This window comes from Tamandua tetradactyla, chromosome 4 (assembly GCF_023851605.1).
Source record: "Tamandua tetradactyla isolate mTamTet1 chromosome 4, mTamTet1.pri, whole genome shotgun sequence".
Classification (NCBI taxonomy): Eukaryota; Metazoa; Chordata; class Mammalia; order Pilosa; family Myrmecophagidae; genus Tamandua; species Tamandua tetradactyla.
This window is the reverse complement of record NC_135330.1, coordinates 118,041,147-118,059,272: the sequence shown is the minus strand read 5'-3', so window position 1 is coordinate 118,059,272 and position 18,126 is coordinate 118,041,147. Positions and strand designations below refer to the sequence as shown.

Here is an 18,126-nt window from a genome sequence, read left to right as displayed (position 1 = left end):
ATCTTGTTTTTTTTGCTTGACTGCCACTGTTTTAACTATGGCATAAAGTTATACCTCTTTCTGTTGAAATTTGTCATTTTTGCTACGTTTTTACTATTTATCATAATAAAATTTATTAGTAATTTCGTTATGCAATGGTGAGGGAAAGTCTACCTTGCTCTACTTATCCTTCCCTGTAATAATTTTATATTTGTTTGCAGAAAACGGGGAAAAGGAACCGCCAACGACATTACTGTGGGTTCGATATTTCTTGGCACAGCATTTTGATAAACTTGGACAATATTCTTTGGCTTTGGATTATATTAATGCTGCAATTGCTAGTACTCCAACTTTAATAGAATTATTCTATATGAAAGCAAAAATTTACAAGGTAAAATTTTAGCGATTTTTTTGAATATATGAAGAATTCAGGCAGGTTAAGAACCCTTAGCCCGCTCTTACTAATACTGTAATAACCCTAAGGAACTTTACGTTAGATAATTGTGTAATTAATGTTAGTTGATTCAGCTCTTACTAAATGTGAATTGTAATCTATCAAATGTATCTAGATAAATTTGATAGAAATATTGCCAAATATCTAATTTGTCTTTATCATTTTTTTCCTGTTTATATTGCACTCATATTCTCTTGCTTATTAACTGCTATTTCTTTAATGCTTTCACCTCTTTTAGCATATAGGCAATCTCAGAGAAGCTGCAAAGTGGATGGATGAGGCACAGTCTTTGGACACAGCTGATAGATTCATCAATTCCAAATGTGCAAAATACATGCTTCGAGCAAATATGGTAAAAGAAGCAGAAGAAATGTGCTCCAAGTTCACAAGGGTAGGAATGTACATGAGCATGTAATTGTCTGATTTAGTAATACTAAATGTAATTTCTATGATGATTTGTGAAGTTTGTCACTAAAGTTCCTTAAGAATTCATCATTGTAATTTTTTAAAATCCCATTTAACTTATATACTAAGTATGGTTTCTTACTGTGGTTTTATGAGAGTGTGTGTGTGTTTCTGGAAGAGGAATGGTTAAAAAGCAATATCAGGAGTAAAATAGCTTGATACAAAGGTAATTAAATGCCTTTAGTACATTCCAAATTCTTCTGTATTCTGACTAATTTTTAAAAAAAAATTTTTATTAATAAAACAACATAGAAACACACAAACATTCTTAACATACAAGCATTTCATAATGGTATACAATCAGTGACTCACAATATCTGACTACTTTTTAATGTTTTCTTTTTTATAGTGTCTTACTTCAGAAATTCCATAGTTCTTTCTGTGTAGATCTATTAGACATTCTGGAATTTAATTTCTCTGTAGTTATTGGGCTAATCATCTGTTCTATTCCTTTCCCTGTCTTTCTTATCCCTTTCCACTTAGACTTTCTCTTAGAGTATAAAATAATACATGTTTATTGGTAAGAATATAAATAGACTAATATAATAAGAATATAATAGAATAGGAAGTTCAGAAATCAATGAACAAATCGTATTTGACAATTTGATAAATAGCCAGAGATACTTTAAAAAAACAGAGAAGATGTTGCTGGGACAATTAGTTACTTATGTTGAAAAAATAAAATGTGATCCCTGTCTTATGCTACACACAGATCAATTCCAGATGAATTAAAAATCTAAATATGGAAAGCAAACCTTTCAAACTTTCAGAAGAAAATGCAGGATTTTATCTTCAGGGCTTTGTGTTTTGAAGTATTTCTCACTAAAGCTTAAAGTTGTAAGAGTATAATTGATAAACTTGGCTATATTAAAGTATAAAATTCACATCTAACAAAAAGTAAGCATAAGCAGAGTGAAAAGATGAGCCATAGAGCTGGAAGAAGATATTTCCAATCCATATGACAAAAAAACAATTTCTAAAGAACTCACTTGAAATTGTTATATAATGCACTTTGAATGTGATGTTGAGACATAGTCAGGAAACCATTTTTGCAAGTTTGGTACCCAAGTTTTAATTTAAATACTTTGGGATAAATAATTTATGTATCCAAGTGTACATTTGTTCTAGTTTGCTAGCTGCCGGAATGCAATATACCAGAAATGGAATGGCTTTTAAAAAGGGGAATTTAATAAGTTCCTAGTTTATAGTTCTAAAGCCGAGAAAATGTCCCAATTAAAACAAGTCTATAGAAATGTCCAATCAAAGACATTCAGAGAAAGGTACCTTGGTTCAAGAAGGCCAATGAAGTTCAGGGTTTCTCTCTCAAGTGAGAAGGCACATGGCGAACACAGTCAGGGCTTCTCTCTCATCTGGAAGGTACATAGCGAACACGGCATCATCTTTTAACTTTCTCTCCTGGCTTCCAGTTTCATAAAGCTCCCTGGGAGGCGTTTTCCTTCTTCATCTCCAAAGGTCTCTGGCTCATGGATTCTTTGCTTTGTGGTGCTGCAGCATTCTCTGCTCTCTCCAAATTGCTTTCATTCTCCAAAATGTTTCCTTTTTTATAGGACTTCAGGAACTAATCAAGACCCACCCTAATGGGGTAGAGACATGCCATCACCTAATCCAGTTTAACAACCACTCTGGATTACATCACATCTCCAGAGAGATGATCTAATTACAGTTTCAAACATACAAGGCTAAACAGGGATTAGAAGAAATGGCTGCCTTTAAAAAATAGGATCAGGATTAAAACATGGCTTTTCTAGGGGACAAACATCCTTTCAAACTAGCACAAAATTACATAGAAAGTGGAGGGCTTTAGTGCTGGTTTTTACCAGTTATTTAGGGTGAAAATACCACTGTGGTCTGTGATGCTAATCTGTTGTTGAAACAGTGCCAATATACCACCTTCCTTAAAATGTTATCTAGATTGTAGTTGTATCTACGAGTTTATTGAAATATCCCTTTAATTCAGAAGCCACAGAATAATTTGAACTTTGTGCAAATTTAACTGTCTGCAAGAATGATGTCATAGAAACATGTAAACACAGAAAAATTAAAAACTCAGTGAAAAAAAAGACAAGACTGTACAAACATGGGTGAAGGATATGAGTAGGCAGTACATCAAAGTAGAAAATGGAATGGCCAAGAAAAGATTTCTTTATTAATAATCAGAGAAATGCAAATTAAAATGCTAAGATAGTATTTTGTACCTATCAGCTTTGCAAAAATGTGGAAGTCTGACATTATGAAGCATTATCATGGTATGTTATAAATATATTAAATTTTCGTTAATAGCTACTACTTTTCCTGCTTTTCTTATCATAAAAAGGAATTTCTTATCTGAACCTGTCTAGCTACTTCTTTCCATTATTTAGAATAATGCTAATAATGTTTTTGCCATTTGTCAGGGAAAATAGAAAAGTGACCCTAATACTTACTAAGCACTGAGCTAATTACTTTATATACACTACTTCATTTAATCTGAACAATCTTTGAGATATTATTATCCCCAAATTTCAATTGAAAAATGTTTTTAGAGTCACCTGTCTAGTATATCATTTATAGCTCAGGCATGTTTGACTCTAAACTGCATCTCTAAAATACATGTTCTTGTGTTAAGTCAGGCCAGATTTATGTAATAGGAGCAGACTCCAAAGTGACTAGTGTTTCTGAAACTCAGATGCCGAAGGATCCACAGCAGATGTGAAGTGACAGATGACATGTTAGGGGAAAGTATTAGCAAGAATTATGGGTGTTAGGAAATAAAAATTCAATTAGGAAAATAGTAACACTGTCTAAGTTTATATAGGAACTTAATTTAAACAGGTGTTTACCTGACATTTTTTAACAAGGTAATTTAGGCTCTAAAGAGATTAATTGACTCCTCTTTGATTGTAAAATAAATAATGTGGTGGCCTTTGCCACTTTATCACACTTTTGAAAATAAAAGAATATAAGGAATAGACAACAAAACAGTGATGTGAGTGTGTATGTGTTTGTGTGTGAAAACAGGGGACTTTAGTATAAATAAGTGGTCCTGAGAGTGGGGAGGGCCCCAGGGCCCATAATTTTACTCTTGGGAAAGCACAAACAATAGCGAGGGAGGGGCAGGGACAGGGAAGGGGTGGAACCCCACCCCCCACCCACACCTTTGCCCACAGTGAGGCACACTGCAGAGCTGGACTCCTGTGGTCGGGGTCTCCCCACCCAGGAGGGACCAGTCACATGCTGGGACAGGGATTAGGGTAACACTGATGTTTCAGAGAGTCATTGTACTTTTGAAAATTAAGAGAGTACAAGGAATAGATATGAAAGCAATGACATTTTTATTTTTAATTTATTAATTTAAAAAAATTTAACAAACCAAATAAAACACCAACATATATAATCAGTAATTCACAATATCATCACTTAGTTGCATATTCATCATTTCTGAGAGCATTTGCATCAATTCAGAAAAAGAAATAAAAAAAATAAAAATTACCAGAAAAAGAAATAAAACGAAAACAGAAAAGAAAAAAAAAGCATTATACCTACCATATCCCTTACCCCTTACTTTCATTGATCACTAGCATTTCAGACTAAATTTATTTTAGCATTTGTTAGCAATGACGTTTTTAAAGAAAAAGTTAAGGTTAAAAAAAGTTAAGGAGGTTAAGGTAGAGATTAGAAGTAAGGTACAATTAAAAGTGAGCATATAAAACTCGAGTTAAACCAGTGACTGTTGAAAAAAAGAAACTTAGGATAAGTTTAAAAAGGGGCTGTTAAAAGGCACAAGACAATAAGAAGGAAGGTGAAAGTACTTGGCTGTTTGAGGAGAGTAGTCACGAAATTCAGTGGTTCAGTTTACTCATCATCGTTGCTTCCAATCATCCACATGTGACTGGTCACCATGCTAGGTGATACAGAAAGTTTGTTCAGTTTAGCCATACTCTTTCATTGGCCAAGGAAGTCTAGGGATAGCACGGTGAGCCAAAGGACAGAAATTTCTAATGTCCATCAATAAACATTTTATAACTGCTTGCTGGTAAATGAGTTAAATGCTCATACTTCCTTCTTGCAGATTTCTTTTTCTTTTTTTTAAAGCAGTGTTATTGAGATACAATAACATATCATACAATCTATCCAAAGTATACAGTCAGTGGCTTTTAGTATATTCATAGAATTGCGCATTCATCACCATAGTCAATTTTAGAAGATATTCATTTCCTCAAAAAGAAAACCCCATACTGCTTAGCAGTCACCTTTCAATCCTGCTATCCATCCCCATCCCTACATAACCACTAATCTGTTTGTCTGTATAGCTTTATATATATTTACATTTTATATAAACAGAATCATACAGTGTGTAATACTTCACACCAGATTTCTTTCACTTAGCATATATATTTTTTTAGTTAGAGAAGTTTTAAGTTCACAGAAAAGTCACATAAATACAGTGTTCCAATATACCCCCCTATTGTTGACATTTTGTGTTAGAGTGGTATTTTGTTACTTTGCTGAAAGTGTATTAAAATATTACTATTAACTATAATCCATAGTTTACTTTAGGTGTATTTTTCCCTATATACCACTCTTATTAACAGCTTGTATTAGTGCCATGCATTTCTTATAATTCATGAAAGAGCATTCTTTTACTTGTTATGTTAACCACAGTCTGCTGTCCACAACAGGGTTCACTGTATTGTATAGTCCAGTGTTTTAATCTTCTTACTTTCCTTCTGGTAAGATACATGACCCAGAACTTCCCCTTTCAGCCACATTCACCAACATAATTCAGTGTTGTTAATTGTGCTCACAATCATGTGCTACCATCACCACTACTCATTTCCAAACATTTACAATCACCCTGATTAGAAATCCTGTACAAATTAAGCATAATTTGTACTTCCTATTCTCGACCCCAGAGAGAGGCCACTCTGAGCAACAAAAGAGATTTTCTGAAAATAACTCTTAGGCATAACTATAGGTAGGTTTAGCTTCTGCACTATTGAAATAAGTTTCATAAGAGCAAACGTCAAGATTGAGGACGTGGCCTACTGATTTGGGAGTCCTTAATGTTTGGTAGAGTATCCAGGGTTTCTCAGGTGGGAAAATTTAATAGTTCCCTATTTTTTTCTCCAGTCCGTCAAGGAACTTTGCCAGTACTTTTTAATTATCTGCCCAACATAATCTGGGATGCATCAGATATCATCTGGGATGATATTATAATTAAGCTATATAGAATTACAAACTTTCATTCCCATTTTGGGCTCCATGTATTTGGGTTATTTAAATGAGCCGTCCTGGCAAATGGAGTTAGATTATGTGCTCCAGAAAATTTAGGTTTGGGACAAAATAAAACTCTCTTCCTTTTGGTTTCATGACAGTAGGTGAAGTTCTAAAATATTGGCCATGTCATCCTTACTCCTTAGAAATATATGATTCTAATTTATGTTGATCCCAACCAGATTGGCTTCATTCTTATCTCTAATTGAAGCCTGATCTCTTTTTTGATTAAACATTTGTTGTATGTGGCAATGTTGACTGTCAGAGCTGCAGAACTCTGAATCATAAGGGTGTCACACGGGTAGCCAGAGTTCCAGGTAGATGCAGGTTATACATATATAGCACAGCATCTCAAAATCTAGAAATAACATTACGACTCTGGACTAAATGTGACTGCTATAAGAGCTTCCAGTCTAGGCCCCAAGTTTCTTATAAGTATTTTCTAAAAAAAACCATACAATATTTTTCCTTTTGTTTCTGGCTTATTTTGTACCACATAATTTCCCCGAGGTTCGTATCATAGGATGACTTTTTTTTTCTTTTGGGTACATGGTCCAGGAATTGAACCTGGGTCTCCTGCAAGAAGATGAGAATTCTACCTCTGAACCATCCTTGTACCCAAAGAATGACTTTTTTTTTTTTTAGCTACAGTTTATATAGAATATAAAATTCTTTAGCTACAGTTTATATTATGTAGAAAATAAAAGGCCTTAAATGCATATTAAAGTAAAGCTTACATTCCAATTTGACTTTTATCCTTATTAAATTGTATTATATGTATTCATATACAATATTAATATTTTAACTTGTCTTTATTTCTTAACTTTCTTCCAAGTGTACTGCTTTTTGAAAGATGGCATTTAAAGAGTCTACTATCCCCTCTGGCTGCCCTGATAGTCAGGAGATAAAATGCACCTGAGGCATGGGCAGAGCTTGGGAGAGGCAACCATTTGTAATTGTGTTGGTTTCCGGGGAGAATGGTGTAGGATGAATTTCTGGTAGATGCTGCCACCTTACTTTCTTTCACTGTCTACCATAGCTTGAAAGAAAATTGATATTAGTTTAGCACCCCTTCTGTGAAGGGTTCGACTCTAGGTCAAGTCCAATGTATGACAGATTTCAGGACTGACAACTTATGACAATTTACATGTTTGTAGCTAAAAATTTTAAACCCAACAGGTTTCTCACATTAAACACAGAAATATAAGGCACATTTTTCTGAAACAAGTACATGATCAGAAATATATAAGCATGAAAATACAGACATTGATAGACTACAAGTTTCAAAGAAAAAGAAACGGTTGTGGTTTCTTGGTATAATTTGGTGGTGGTATTTTCCTCCCCTTCCTGTTTCTCAGAAGTTCCTGAGGGAGACTGAATAGTTGTTCCTGTTTCCAAGTTCTGTTTAATTTCAGCTGTATATTTCTCATAGAATCTTTTTGCTTCCTTGTTGAATTTAGCATTCCTTTCATTAATGTAGTCAGTATCTGCATCGTTGTTATAAGAACATCTCTGGCTGTATTTGTCTCGTTTTTTTAATTTGCTTCTCCAAATCTATGATCATCCTGTCAATTCCCCTTTTGCTGCACGTTGTTTTTTCTTTTCTTCTTCCTGAAATTTAATTCCTGCTCCAAATGAGCTTTTTAAGCTTCCTGGTTTGTGGGTAATTTAAGTCTTTTATCTTCATCCACAGCTTCCTGGTGATTTAATTTTCGAGCTTCATTCTGCTTCAGGTATCTCCCGGAATTTTCTCAGTCTCTGTTCATGCTTCTGGACAGCCAGTTCCTCATCTGCTGTGAGGGCCTGCTCCTCCTCAGTGCTGTTTACCAGTACTTCAGCCTTAGTCTCTGCCATTACCCAGCAGTTCTTTTTTCCTGGCACCAGAGAATGATTTTTTTTTTTTTTACATGGGCGGGCACCGGGAATCAAATCCGGGTCTACCACTGAGCCACCGTGGCCTGCCCCAAAGAATGACTTCAAAACTAAAAATAATGTAGACTTATGGTAAAAATGTGGTTATCAAAAAATAAATAAAAAATAAAGGCAAATTTTGCAATGTGACTTTGGGATTGTGAAAACCTTGTGTCTGATGCTTCTTTTATCTACCTTATGGACAGATGAGTAAAACATATGGATTAAAAATAAATAATAGGGGGAACAAATGTTAAAATAAAAAAATAAAGGCAAGTATGAAGAAATAAAATACTCCTATAATTTTATTCACTCAGTTATAGCCAGTTTTATACTTTAAATGAAAGTTCTGAAAATTAATCTAACACAAAAGAGGGGCATAAAAATAACTGATGACTGAAATGATTTGTTTAAATATACCTTTTCAGTCTTCCTGAGATTACACAAAATATATTTAAAACAACTCTCCTAAACTGTGTTAGTACTCTAGACTAAAATTATGTACTTTATGTCTACACTCCTCTCAGTGTTCTCACTGAGCTGGATTAACAAATATTTTTAACAAATTCAGTTATTTGGTTTTTTGTCGGCCCACTGCAAAGTAGACAGAAGACTTGACATGAAACAGGTGATTCTAGGAAAGTGACAAGTGATAGCCTACTGTGTAGACAAAAGACTGGGAAACTGAAAAGCAGGTTTGGAGCTATACAATAATGAATGTACACAGTAGTGATCCTGACTCAGCAAGGAAGGGTTAAGTAGTTTTTGCTTAAAAGGCAGAATGTAGGCAATACTTCATAGATTACTTTCTTTAATTGTTCAAAAGCTTTGGTGCTTAAGAACTAGGCTTTGGTAATCTGCAGTTGTGTGTGTTTTTAAATACAGTGTTGAATACTTCAACAGAGCTGGATAAATGGGATGTTATGTAATTTAAAATCAGTAGAATCCTTTTGAATATGTTTTTTTTTCTTTTCCTTCCATGGGCAGGCACCGGGAATTGAACCCGGGTCTCCGGCATGGAAGGCGAGAACACTGGCTGCTGAGCCACCATGGCCTGCAGTAGAATCCTTTTGGAAACGTTGATATATTTGCTGATTCCTATTTATTGTCTTAATAATATTTATAGCCATAGTTATAAAAGAGAAAATGAAAAACATTTGTAAGGATCTGTTTCATTGCTTGCTGTAGTTATGATTGCTTCCATTTCAGGAAGGAACATCTGCCATGGAAAATCTAAATGAAATGCAGTGTATGTGGTTTCAGACAGAGTGTATTTCAGCTTATCAGCGTTTGGGGAAATATGGGGATGCCTTGAAAAAATGCCATGAGGTAGAAAGGGTAAGTTGTTAAAATTCTGACTTTAATTTTTCCTGTGAGATGATAAAAAAATACATTTCTACATGGGGTCATCTGCCTCTTCTAACTACTTTGGAAGCTTCATTGTGAAAGAAAATTCTTGATCTTACCCTTTAAATGTTCAGAAGTTGTAAATAAATGTTTGCTTTTCTTGATCCTCAAATTTTTGTGATTTTTACGTGTCTATATTTTGTCTGAAGGAAGAAGGAAAAAGATTGATTTAGCAAACCATTGTTGTTAATATAAATTCAAAATTGCTTTTCTCTAATTGGTCCATTATTTGATTTTCATCACTAGACTAGAAGGACTCACAAGCTGATGGCAACTTCTTTCCTCTTTATGTCAGGATCTGGTCTGCAGCCAGCCTCTCTCCAGTTTGTCTTCCTGGATATTTGTTCTCACTTTCAGTACTTTGTACAGCAATCTGTGACCAGTTAGTTGACAGGCTTATTTTATTATTTGCTTTTAGGATTATGTGTGTGAAGTCCTTACTGTTCCATGCTTTAAAAAGGTTTAGTGAGGGGACTTTTCTTTTCCTTTGTGTGAATTTTTGTTTTCCTGTTCTTTGTCATCTCTGAAGCACTCTCCTTCCAAATGGACAACAGGAGGAAAAGAGCCGCAAATGCACCCCTTGAGGCAGTCCTCAGCCACCCTCAGTTGTGGGGTCACTCGGCACCACTGTTCCCCTGCTGACGCAGTGTAAAACCACAGGCATCGTGGTCAGGTGAGCCTGATGTCTGCACCGGGGAAGTCACTTTGGCCTTTTTCCCATGTGAAACGTCTGAGTTACCCAAAGACAGGTGTCTTGGGGGTGACCTTTGAAGGGTATTGGAATCAGTATTACCTTAGTACTTTTAGAAATAACCAGGTTTTTAAAAAAATTATTTTAGTTTTCTTTCTTCTTTTGCCTTTTAAAGCCTAGGCTTAATGGCTGTATCTGTGGGAAAAATCCTTATCTCCTCTCCTTGAAAAATATAAAGCCCTTGCTTGATATATGGAATAGCTCCTCTAATTTAGATCAGATTCTTTTTGTGATAAAACCATAGACAAGTGACTTGTTTTGACATTCTCTACATGACCATTACTTTAAAAACATTCTGCTTGTTATTAAGGAAAGATACATTTATTCTCAGTGAGAAGTAGATTGTTTCCTTGAATAAAGAGGTTGCTAGATACTGGTAGGTCACCTATTCCAGCAAGGCCATAATAGTAAAAATTTATCAAGTTTCTGTGAAAGTAACATGGGAATATCCTTCAGATTATTATAATTGTGAGCTTCTTTAACTTAAATCTGATTAGTCCTGACATTAATGACCATATTACTTTGTCTTTTAAAATATTTTTGAGGGTTATTAGAATATGAGTAGCTCTTCTATTACTTAAGCTTTGTTTAAGTTATTATTCCTCCCCTAAAAGTTTTAATGGTTTTGGTTGAGTGGTATGGAAGAAAATTCTATAATGTCAGATGAACTACTTCTAGTTGAAGAAATTATTTTAGATGAAGGGTTTTCATAGATTAATAGGAAGCTTTTATGCAGAAAAAGTTTACAGAACTCTTTGGCTGTCAGAGACTAAAACCTGTCAGAAATCATTACCCTCGGGCATGTTACATAATTATTGCTAAAAACTTTTAGCTGTATTAAGGTTTTGCTGTGGGTGTATGAGAATAGAAGAATTAGAAACAAACAAAAGAAGAGTTGACTCTTATTATTATGCCACTAGTAAGCTAGTCTTTTTATTATGGATAATTTATATTAAAAGTAAATAAGCAACTCTCCTAGCTATTGTATTTAGAAATGTATGAATGTTTAGTGGAATTATGGGGGTTAAATCTTTGTTGACTGGATGGATTCCTGCTTCTAAAATTAATTTTTAGTCTAAAGGAAAATTCCCATTTTAATGATATAATTGAAAGGTCTTAGGGGTAATTACAGAATTCAAATATTTATTATAATAGATTTTAAATAGTTTTAGTAAAATCGGATTCACATTTTTATTCAGTTTACTTTCTAAATAGAATGTCTGTAAATAGAGCTACATTTTTCTTCCGCCTTCAAGAATTCATCCGAGAATTCTTTCATTGAGGGGAATTTTAGCCAGGATGCAAATTTTTGTGGACTGTTAGTAATTTTATTTGAAGTATTGTAGACCCAGCACAATAATAAATTTTGTCTTCATTTTATCACTTTCATAGGATTTTAGGATTTTATTAGATGTAGTTTAACCCAATCTGATGTTTGAAACTTGAGTTTTATTTAAAAAAAGAAATAAAAATCTAGCCTTTCTCAAAATACTGGATATGAACTTGTATTCAGAATAATTGTTTAAACGATATTGCCTTTTTAAGAATTGCTTTGTCTCTTTCTCTCTCTCTTTCAACTTCAGGGGATGGCTTTCTCATCATTTTAGGATAGTCATTTATGTTTGAGATAGGGCAACCAATAGATATTTCTGAAACTCTTTAAATGAGACCTCGGATGATAAAACTGCAAGAAGCTCATAGTCTTCTTATGCATCTTAACGTTTATCAAATTGACACATGCTTTATAACAACAGATTCTTTATAAAGCAGATAGAGGTGCTTAAGTCCAGAGTTTTTAGTTGCCTTTCTGTGTATGGGTTCTTGTTAGTCTCATTCAGGAACTCCAGTCTGGGTTCCAAGAGAGACTACTAAGGAATTCCTAAAGAAAACCTCACTCTGTGAATGGCTTTTCTTATATCTTTGCTGACTTGTCTTACTTTGATGCAAGCCAAATTTTGACAACTTGAGCAGAATTAATGTCCCCTGCCCCTTAAAAAAGGAACCTAGTGTTTAATGTGAAGGAAAAAAAAAGTTAAGGGCATGAGACTATAAAGGTTTTTTTTTTTTTTTTTTTTAATTTAGGGGTTAAAAATCAGTCTAAGATAGTGGGAGGGAGAGCTCTGTGGTGATGGACAAGTTCTATATCTTGATTGTACTGGTGATTACATGAAACTACATATGATAAAAGTATATAGAACTCCATACACATTGTACCACTATCAGTTTCTTGGTTTTGATACTGCACTATAGTTACATAGATCGTAACCTTTGGGGGAGACTGAGGGAAGGGTACATGGGACCTCTCTGTACTGCCTTTGCAACTTCTTCTGTATTGTTAATTATTTCAAAATAAAATGTTTTAAAAGAAAAAAAGCTACAACCCGGGATTACTTAGTCGTTTCTGTACATGATTCTTCAGTATACCATTTCTTTCAAAACCAGAGGTATTAGTAAGGCATAGCTGCAGTACAGCCCCCCCCCCCTTTTTTTTCCCCTAGTTTAATCTAGCCATATCCTGTCTGCCATTATTTAGCTTATTATAGGGTGATCAGCCACCCAAATTTGCTTGGAACTGAGGGGGTTCCCAGGACAAAGGCTTTTCACTAAAACTGGAAAGCCTCAGGCAAACCAGGATGAGTTGGTCACCCTATGTTTATGGAAGACATTAACTGGAGAGAGGCAGCCTGTGGGCTATTACTGATAAAGAGGTGATTTAAATGTTTGTGTTTCCATACAGCTCCTTCCTGTCTTAACTTTCAGAGGCTTGTCTTAAAATCTGTGTGTACCAATGCTACTAGGAATATCTTTGAAAACTCGTCTGCTTTTTTATACCTATAAATGTTCCTCAACCTGAAAAAAGTCCTGTAATCTCATTTATGTGTTCCATGATTCATTTATGTGTTTAGCACTGTCATTTTTCCTTAGTCAATTATATTGTATTTTAAGATACTCTTATGTTACTAGGTATAACTTGATTTTCATTAAGGAAAACTACTAACAACTTTATAAACTGTGTAATCCTTTGATTTTTTTTTAGAAATAAAACCAAGTTTATGTTGTTATCTGTGAGTTGATTTGTCATATTGTTGGAGAGGAATGCAGTCTTAACATATACCATCATTAAGGCATTGAAGTAATAAGTATACACTAATGTGAAATATACATTTTTTTTTTCTATTTCTTTCCCCCCATATTGTGTAGGGGGAATTCTTTGAATTCTTCTCTTAAAATCTCGGGTACTTAATGTGATTCTGCTTATGTGTTTCTAATTATTAAGATGACTAAAATTATGAAATGATTATGGACAGCTACTTAATGTGTCCTGTGCAGTGAGAGGGGGCTAGTACAGAAGAAAGATGCAGAAGCAAGTAGTAGAAACTTGATCTATGTTGGTATATAGAATCATTCATTTTTCTATATGTGTTCGCAGAGGCTAAAAAAAGGGGGATGAAAAAGAGAGAGGAAAAAAATGCACGTAGGGGAGAAAATCAAAGTAAAAAGTGGTGGGTGGGGATCTGCGTTCTCCTTCCCATGTAAGGGATTAATATTTAACCTTTTTTGGGTCATGGGCCCTTTGAAAATCTGAGGAAAGCTTTTAACTTAGGAAAAAGCTGGTTATAGTTGTTTATACATAGACTCCAGACTAAGAATCTTTGCTGAAATGGAATATATTGGCAGGGTAATGGGAACTTTGTGAGAGAAAACCAGAGTGCTGTACATTTGTATAGCATTTTATTATTTAGAATGCACTTCAGTATATGTTATTATTTAATCGTTTAACAATCTTAGGGAATTGGCTACAGAGATTTCTTTATTCCTAATATAGATTAAATAATTGAGATACTCAGAAATTAAAAGACTTGTCCAGGATCACATGCCTGATAAGAAGCTTATCTGTTGAGTTGGCAAATCCTGTGCATGTTCAGTTCTTAACTGTGTTAGGAACTGGGCTGAGCAGCGAGGGTGGAGATGGCAAGGCTTTTCTTTGAAGAGCTCATAAATGAGTAGAGAAGTCTGACATGAAAAGACTTTTTTTGTGCTCCTACATGTATTTATTCTTTAGTTAGTGCTCTGTATAACTCTGCCATGCTGAGTTTTACTGGAATACTGAAAAAAAGTATTTCATGACAACTAAAATACTAATGTTTACAAATTTCCAGGTTTAAAAAAATAACTTGATCATCAGAGTCATTATGTAAAAGCTGAGTATCATCATAAAACATGATACATAGGGAATGGGCATGGATTGTAGGAAGAGAAACTTAACTCAAACTTAACTCAAAAGAACTTGATGTCCTTTATAGTTTTTAACCCTGAAGAGAGCAACTATGTGAAATTGTGACAGTTTAAATTGTTTTTGGGGCTTCTTATGATTTTCTATTTAAAAGTAAATATTATTGGCATAAAGGTAAGGAATAATTTTGTGGTTTTGTTTTTAAGCATTTTTTTGAGATAACTGACGATCAATTTGACTTTCATACGTACTGCATGAGAAAAATGACCCTTCGTGCCTACGTTGACCTTTTGAGATTAGAAGATATACTCAGAAGACATGCCTTCTATTTCAAAGCTGCTAGATCAGCAATTCAAATATACTTGAAATTGTATGATAATCCCTTAACCAATGAGAACAAACAACAAGAAATAAACTCAGGTAACTGAAGAAGAATTTGCTTAAAAAGATAAAAAAAAAAAAAAGTAACACCCACCAAGTTTTAGAATGTCACTAACATAAACGATATATAGAAAAGATGCGTAGAAAAGTGTATTGACAAATGGATTAACATTAAATAACTTATATGTAAAAAGTGGGGGATGAGGAGGCCCTTAAATCAGTGGGATGATGTTCTGTATATGCTTCTAAATCACCCCATTGGAATGACTAGCAGTTTATTTTATTTAATTTTTACCATCTGTAAGGCCAGTTCATGGAAACTAGAGCTGTCTATGGGCTTGGGCTGAATTCCTTTTGTTGTGGTTTTTTTAAATTGTAACTGAAAATAGTTTTGAGCCCCTTAGGGAAAATACTATTCTTAAAACTTCTAGGACCTATTTTATTGAAACTGAGAATGCCTGGGAGAATATGTGTACAGTGTTTTATTCACTATAAAATAGGCATATTTGAGAAATAATAGAGTGAAAACAGATTTCTGTTCTTTTGTTCCTAAATAGTGTTTAGCAATCACAAGGTGTATTTGTATGTATTACCTCACATTTTCCTGAAATATTCTAGGAGGATATTATCACGGTTAATCAATCCCACTTTACAGTGTGGAACTTGAAATCAGAGAAGTAAAGTGATCTGCCTAAAGTCATATATCCTGTAGGAAGCAGAACTGGGCTAGGATTGGTTAATTTTAATCAATGCAGCATTTTCTGGTACCTTTTTTGTACCAGATTTTGTGCTAGTCACTGGTAATACGGGAATGAATAAACAAAATCTTTTATATAGTTCACACCATCCACCCAGGAAAACTGTAGTAACAGTATGTATTGCAGAGAAATATGAGGAAATATGGAAACACTGACTTAGTAGAATTTAGGTTCATTTGGATATTTATAGAAAACCTGTCAGCCAAAGAACTGAAGAAAATGCTTAGCAAACAGAGAAGAGCTCAGAAAAAGGCTAAATTAGAAGAAGAGAGAAAGCATGCGGAAAGGGAACGTCAACAAAAAAATCAGAAGAAGAAAAAAGATGAAGAAGAGGAAGAACCCAGTGGTCTCAAGGAAGAACTTATACCTGAAAAATTAGAGAGGGTAAGATGAGTTTATTAACTTTATGTCATTGGTAAAATTTACTTTATTTGGTTCTTTCCTGGCTATAAACATGAGTTATTAAATCAGAAATCGTTTGTAGTATTTCATGGTCATTCTGATAAACATCAGTTACCTTTAAGTTATAATAAGCAAATTGCAGCTAATGCAAATAATACATAGAATTATTATTGTGGTGGGCAGAAAAATGGCCCTCCATAGAAGTCTACTTTCTAAATCCTTGACCTGTGAAAGTGTTACCTTACAAGGCAAAGGCAAATTAAAATTGAAGATAGAATTAAGGCAGGAATCAGCTGGCCATAAGAGAGGGACATTACCCTGGATTATCCAGGTGGGCCCAGTGTAATCACAGGGGGTCTTAACAGTGGAAGAGGAAGTCAGTGTGGTGCCCTCTGAGAAGGACGGACCCACCATTGTTAGGTTGGAAGATACAGGCGGTCTTTAGAAGCTGGAAAAGCCAACTAGATCAGTTCTTCCCTCTAGGGAAGGCTCTAGCCTTCAAAAAGATGTGGTCCTGCTAATTAATGCCTTGATTTTAAGCTTGGCGAGACGCATGTTTGGACTTTTAACATACAGAACAGCAAGATAATAAACTTGCATTGTTTTAAACTATTAAACATATGGACATTTATTACCTCAGCAATAGGAAACAAACACAATTTTTAAATATGGGAGCATTTTATAGATTTTTTTAGATATGTTTTAGCTACAAAGAGATACTACCTCATCTTCAGAATTTTCTCAAGGTGTTAATAGTTCTTAGGGACCACATTTAGCTTTCTGATATATTTGATGTTAATCTAGTAGAAGTTTAAAATTGTCATTACTTCTTTCCCATTAATGTGATGCTACTATATTCGCTCCAATGTTTTAGATGTTTTAGTGTAAAGGACTCTCAATACTTTATATACCATCTGATTATTTGTAGAATGATTTTCTGTGGATTTAAAAAAAAACTATAAGATTATATTGATTTTGTCATCAGAAAAATACAATAGCTATTTCCATTTTGAAAATTATTGACAGTGTACTTTAAATTTATTTAGAGGTAATAGTTTCTTCTATAAAGAAAACCATCTACGATATGTGTTAATATAACATTTTAGGGGAAATTTGGCTTTTGTATCTGTTTTTCAAGTAAAATAATTTTCTTCTCTGTTTCAAAATAGGTAGAAAATCCACTAGAAGAAGCAGTCAAGTTCCTTATACCTCTTAAGAATCTTGTTGCTGATAACATTGACACTCACCTGTTAGCATTTGAAATATATTTTAGAAAAGGTAATACATAGTTTGAGCTCAGTTTTTAATCCGTAATGCTATTAAAAATGATATTCAATGTAATCTTTCTGTTAGATCTAATTTTTTAAAAAGTATTTTTATTGAGAAATATCCACACACATACAATCCAACCATATTATACAGTCAGTGGCTCACAATATCATCACCTAGTTGTATATTCTTCACCATGATCATTTTTAGAATGATCACTCCAAAAAAAGAAATGAAATGAAGAAAAAATAACTCATACATCCCCTACCCCTTACCCCTCCCTCTCATTGACCCACAATATTTCAGTCTACCTAATTTTTACTGTTTATCTCCCCCTATTATTTATTTTTATCCTTATTTTTTTACTCATCTGTCCGACCCTGGCTAAGCTTAAGGAACATCGGACACAAGGTTTTCACAATCATGTAGTCGCACTGTTAAAGTATATAGTTATACAGTCTTCTTCAAGAATCAAGGCTGCTGGAACACAGCTCAGCAGTTTCAGATGCTTCCCTCTAGCCACTCCAATACACCATAAACTAAAAAGGGATATCTATATAATGTGTAAGAATGACCTCCAGGATAGCCTGTAGACTCTGTTGAAATCTCTCAGCCACTGAGACTTTATTTTGTTTCATTTCTCTCTTCCCCCTTTTGGTAAAGAAGTCTTTCTCAATCCCAAGATGCCGGGTCCCAGCTCATCCGTGGGAGTCAGGTCCCACTTTGCCAGGAAGATATATACTCCCGGGAGTCTTGTCCCACATAGTAGGGAGGCAAGTGGGTTCACCTGCTGAGCTGGCTAGGAGAGAAAGAGGCCACATATGAGCAACAAAAGAGGTTC

The 18,126-nt window shown here is 34.4% G+C and overlaps 1 protein-coding gene across 3 annotated transcripts in view; it reads left to right on the top strand.

Moving 5' to 3' along the window:
• The window catches only part of NAA16 (N-alpha-acetyltransferase 16, NatA auxiliary subunit), a 131,230-nt gene that overhangs the window by 90,927 nt on the left and 22,177 nt on the right, over nt 1-18,126 (top strand). For all 3 annotated transcript variants that reach the window (XM_077158367.1, XM_077158366.1, XM_077158365.1), the window contains 6 exons: nt 201-370; nt 672-824; nt 9,293-9,421; nt 14,682-14,895; nt 15,805-15,998; nt 17,186-17,294. In XM_077158367.1, coding sequence (XP_077014482.1) covers nt 201-370; nt 672-824; nt 9,293-9,421; nt 14,682-14,895; nt 15,805-15,998; nt 17,186-17,294 — 969 coding nt within the window. The remainder of the gene's footprint in view (nt 1-200; nt 371-671; nt 825-9,292; nt 9,422-14,681; nt 14,896-15,804; nt 15,999-17,185; nt 17,295-18,126) is intronic.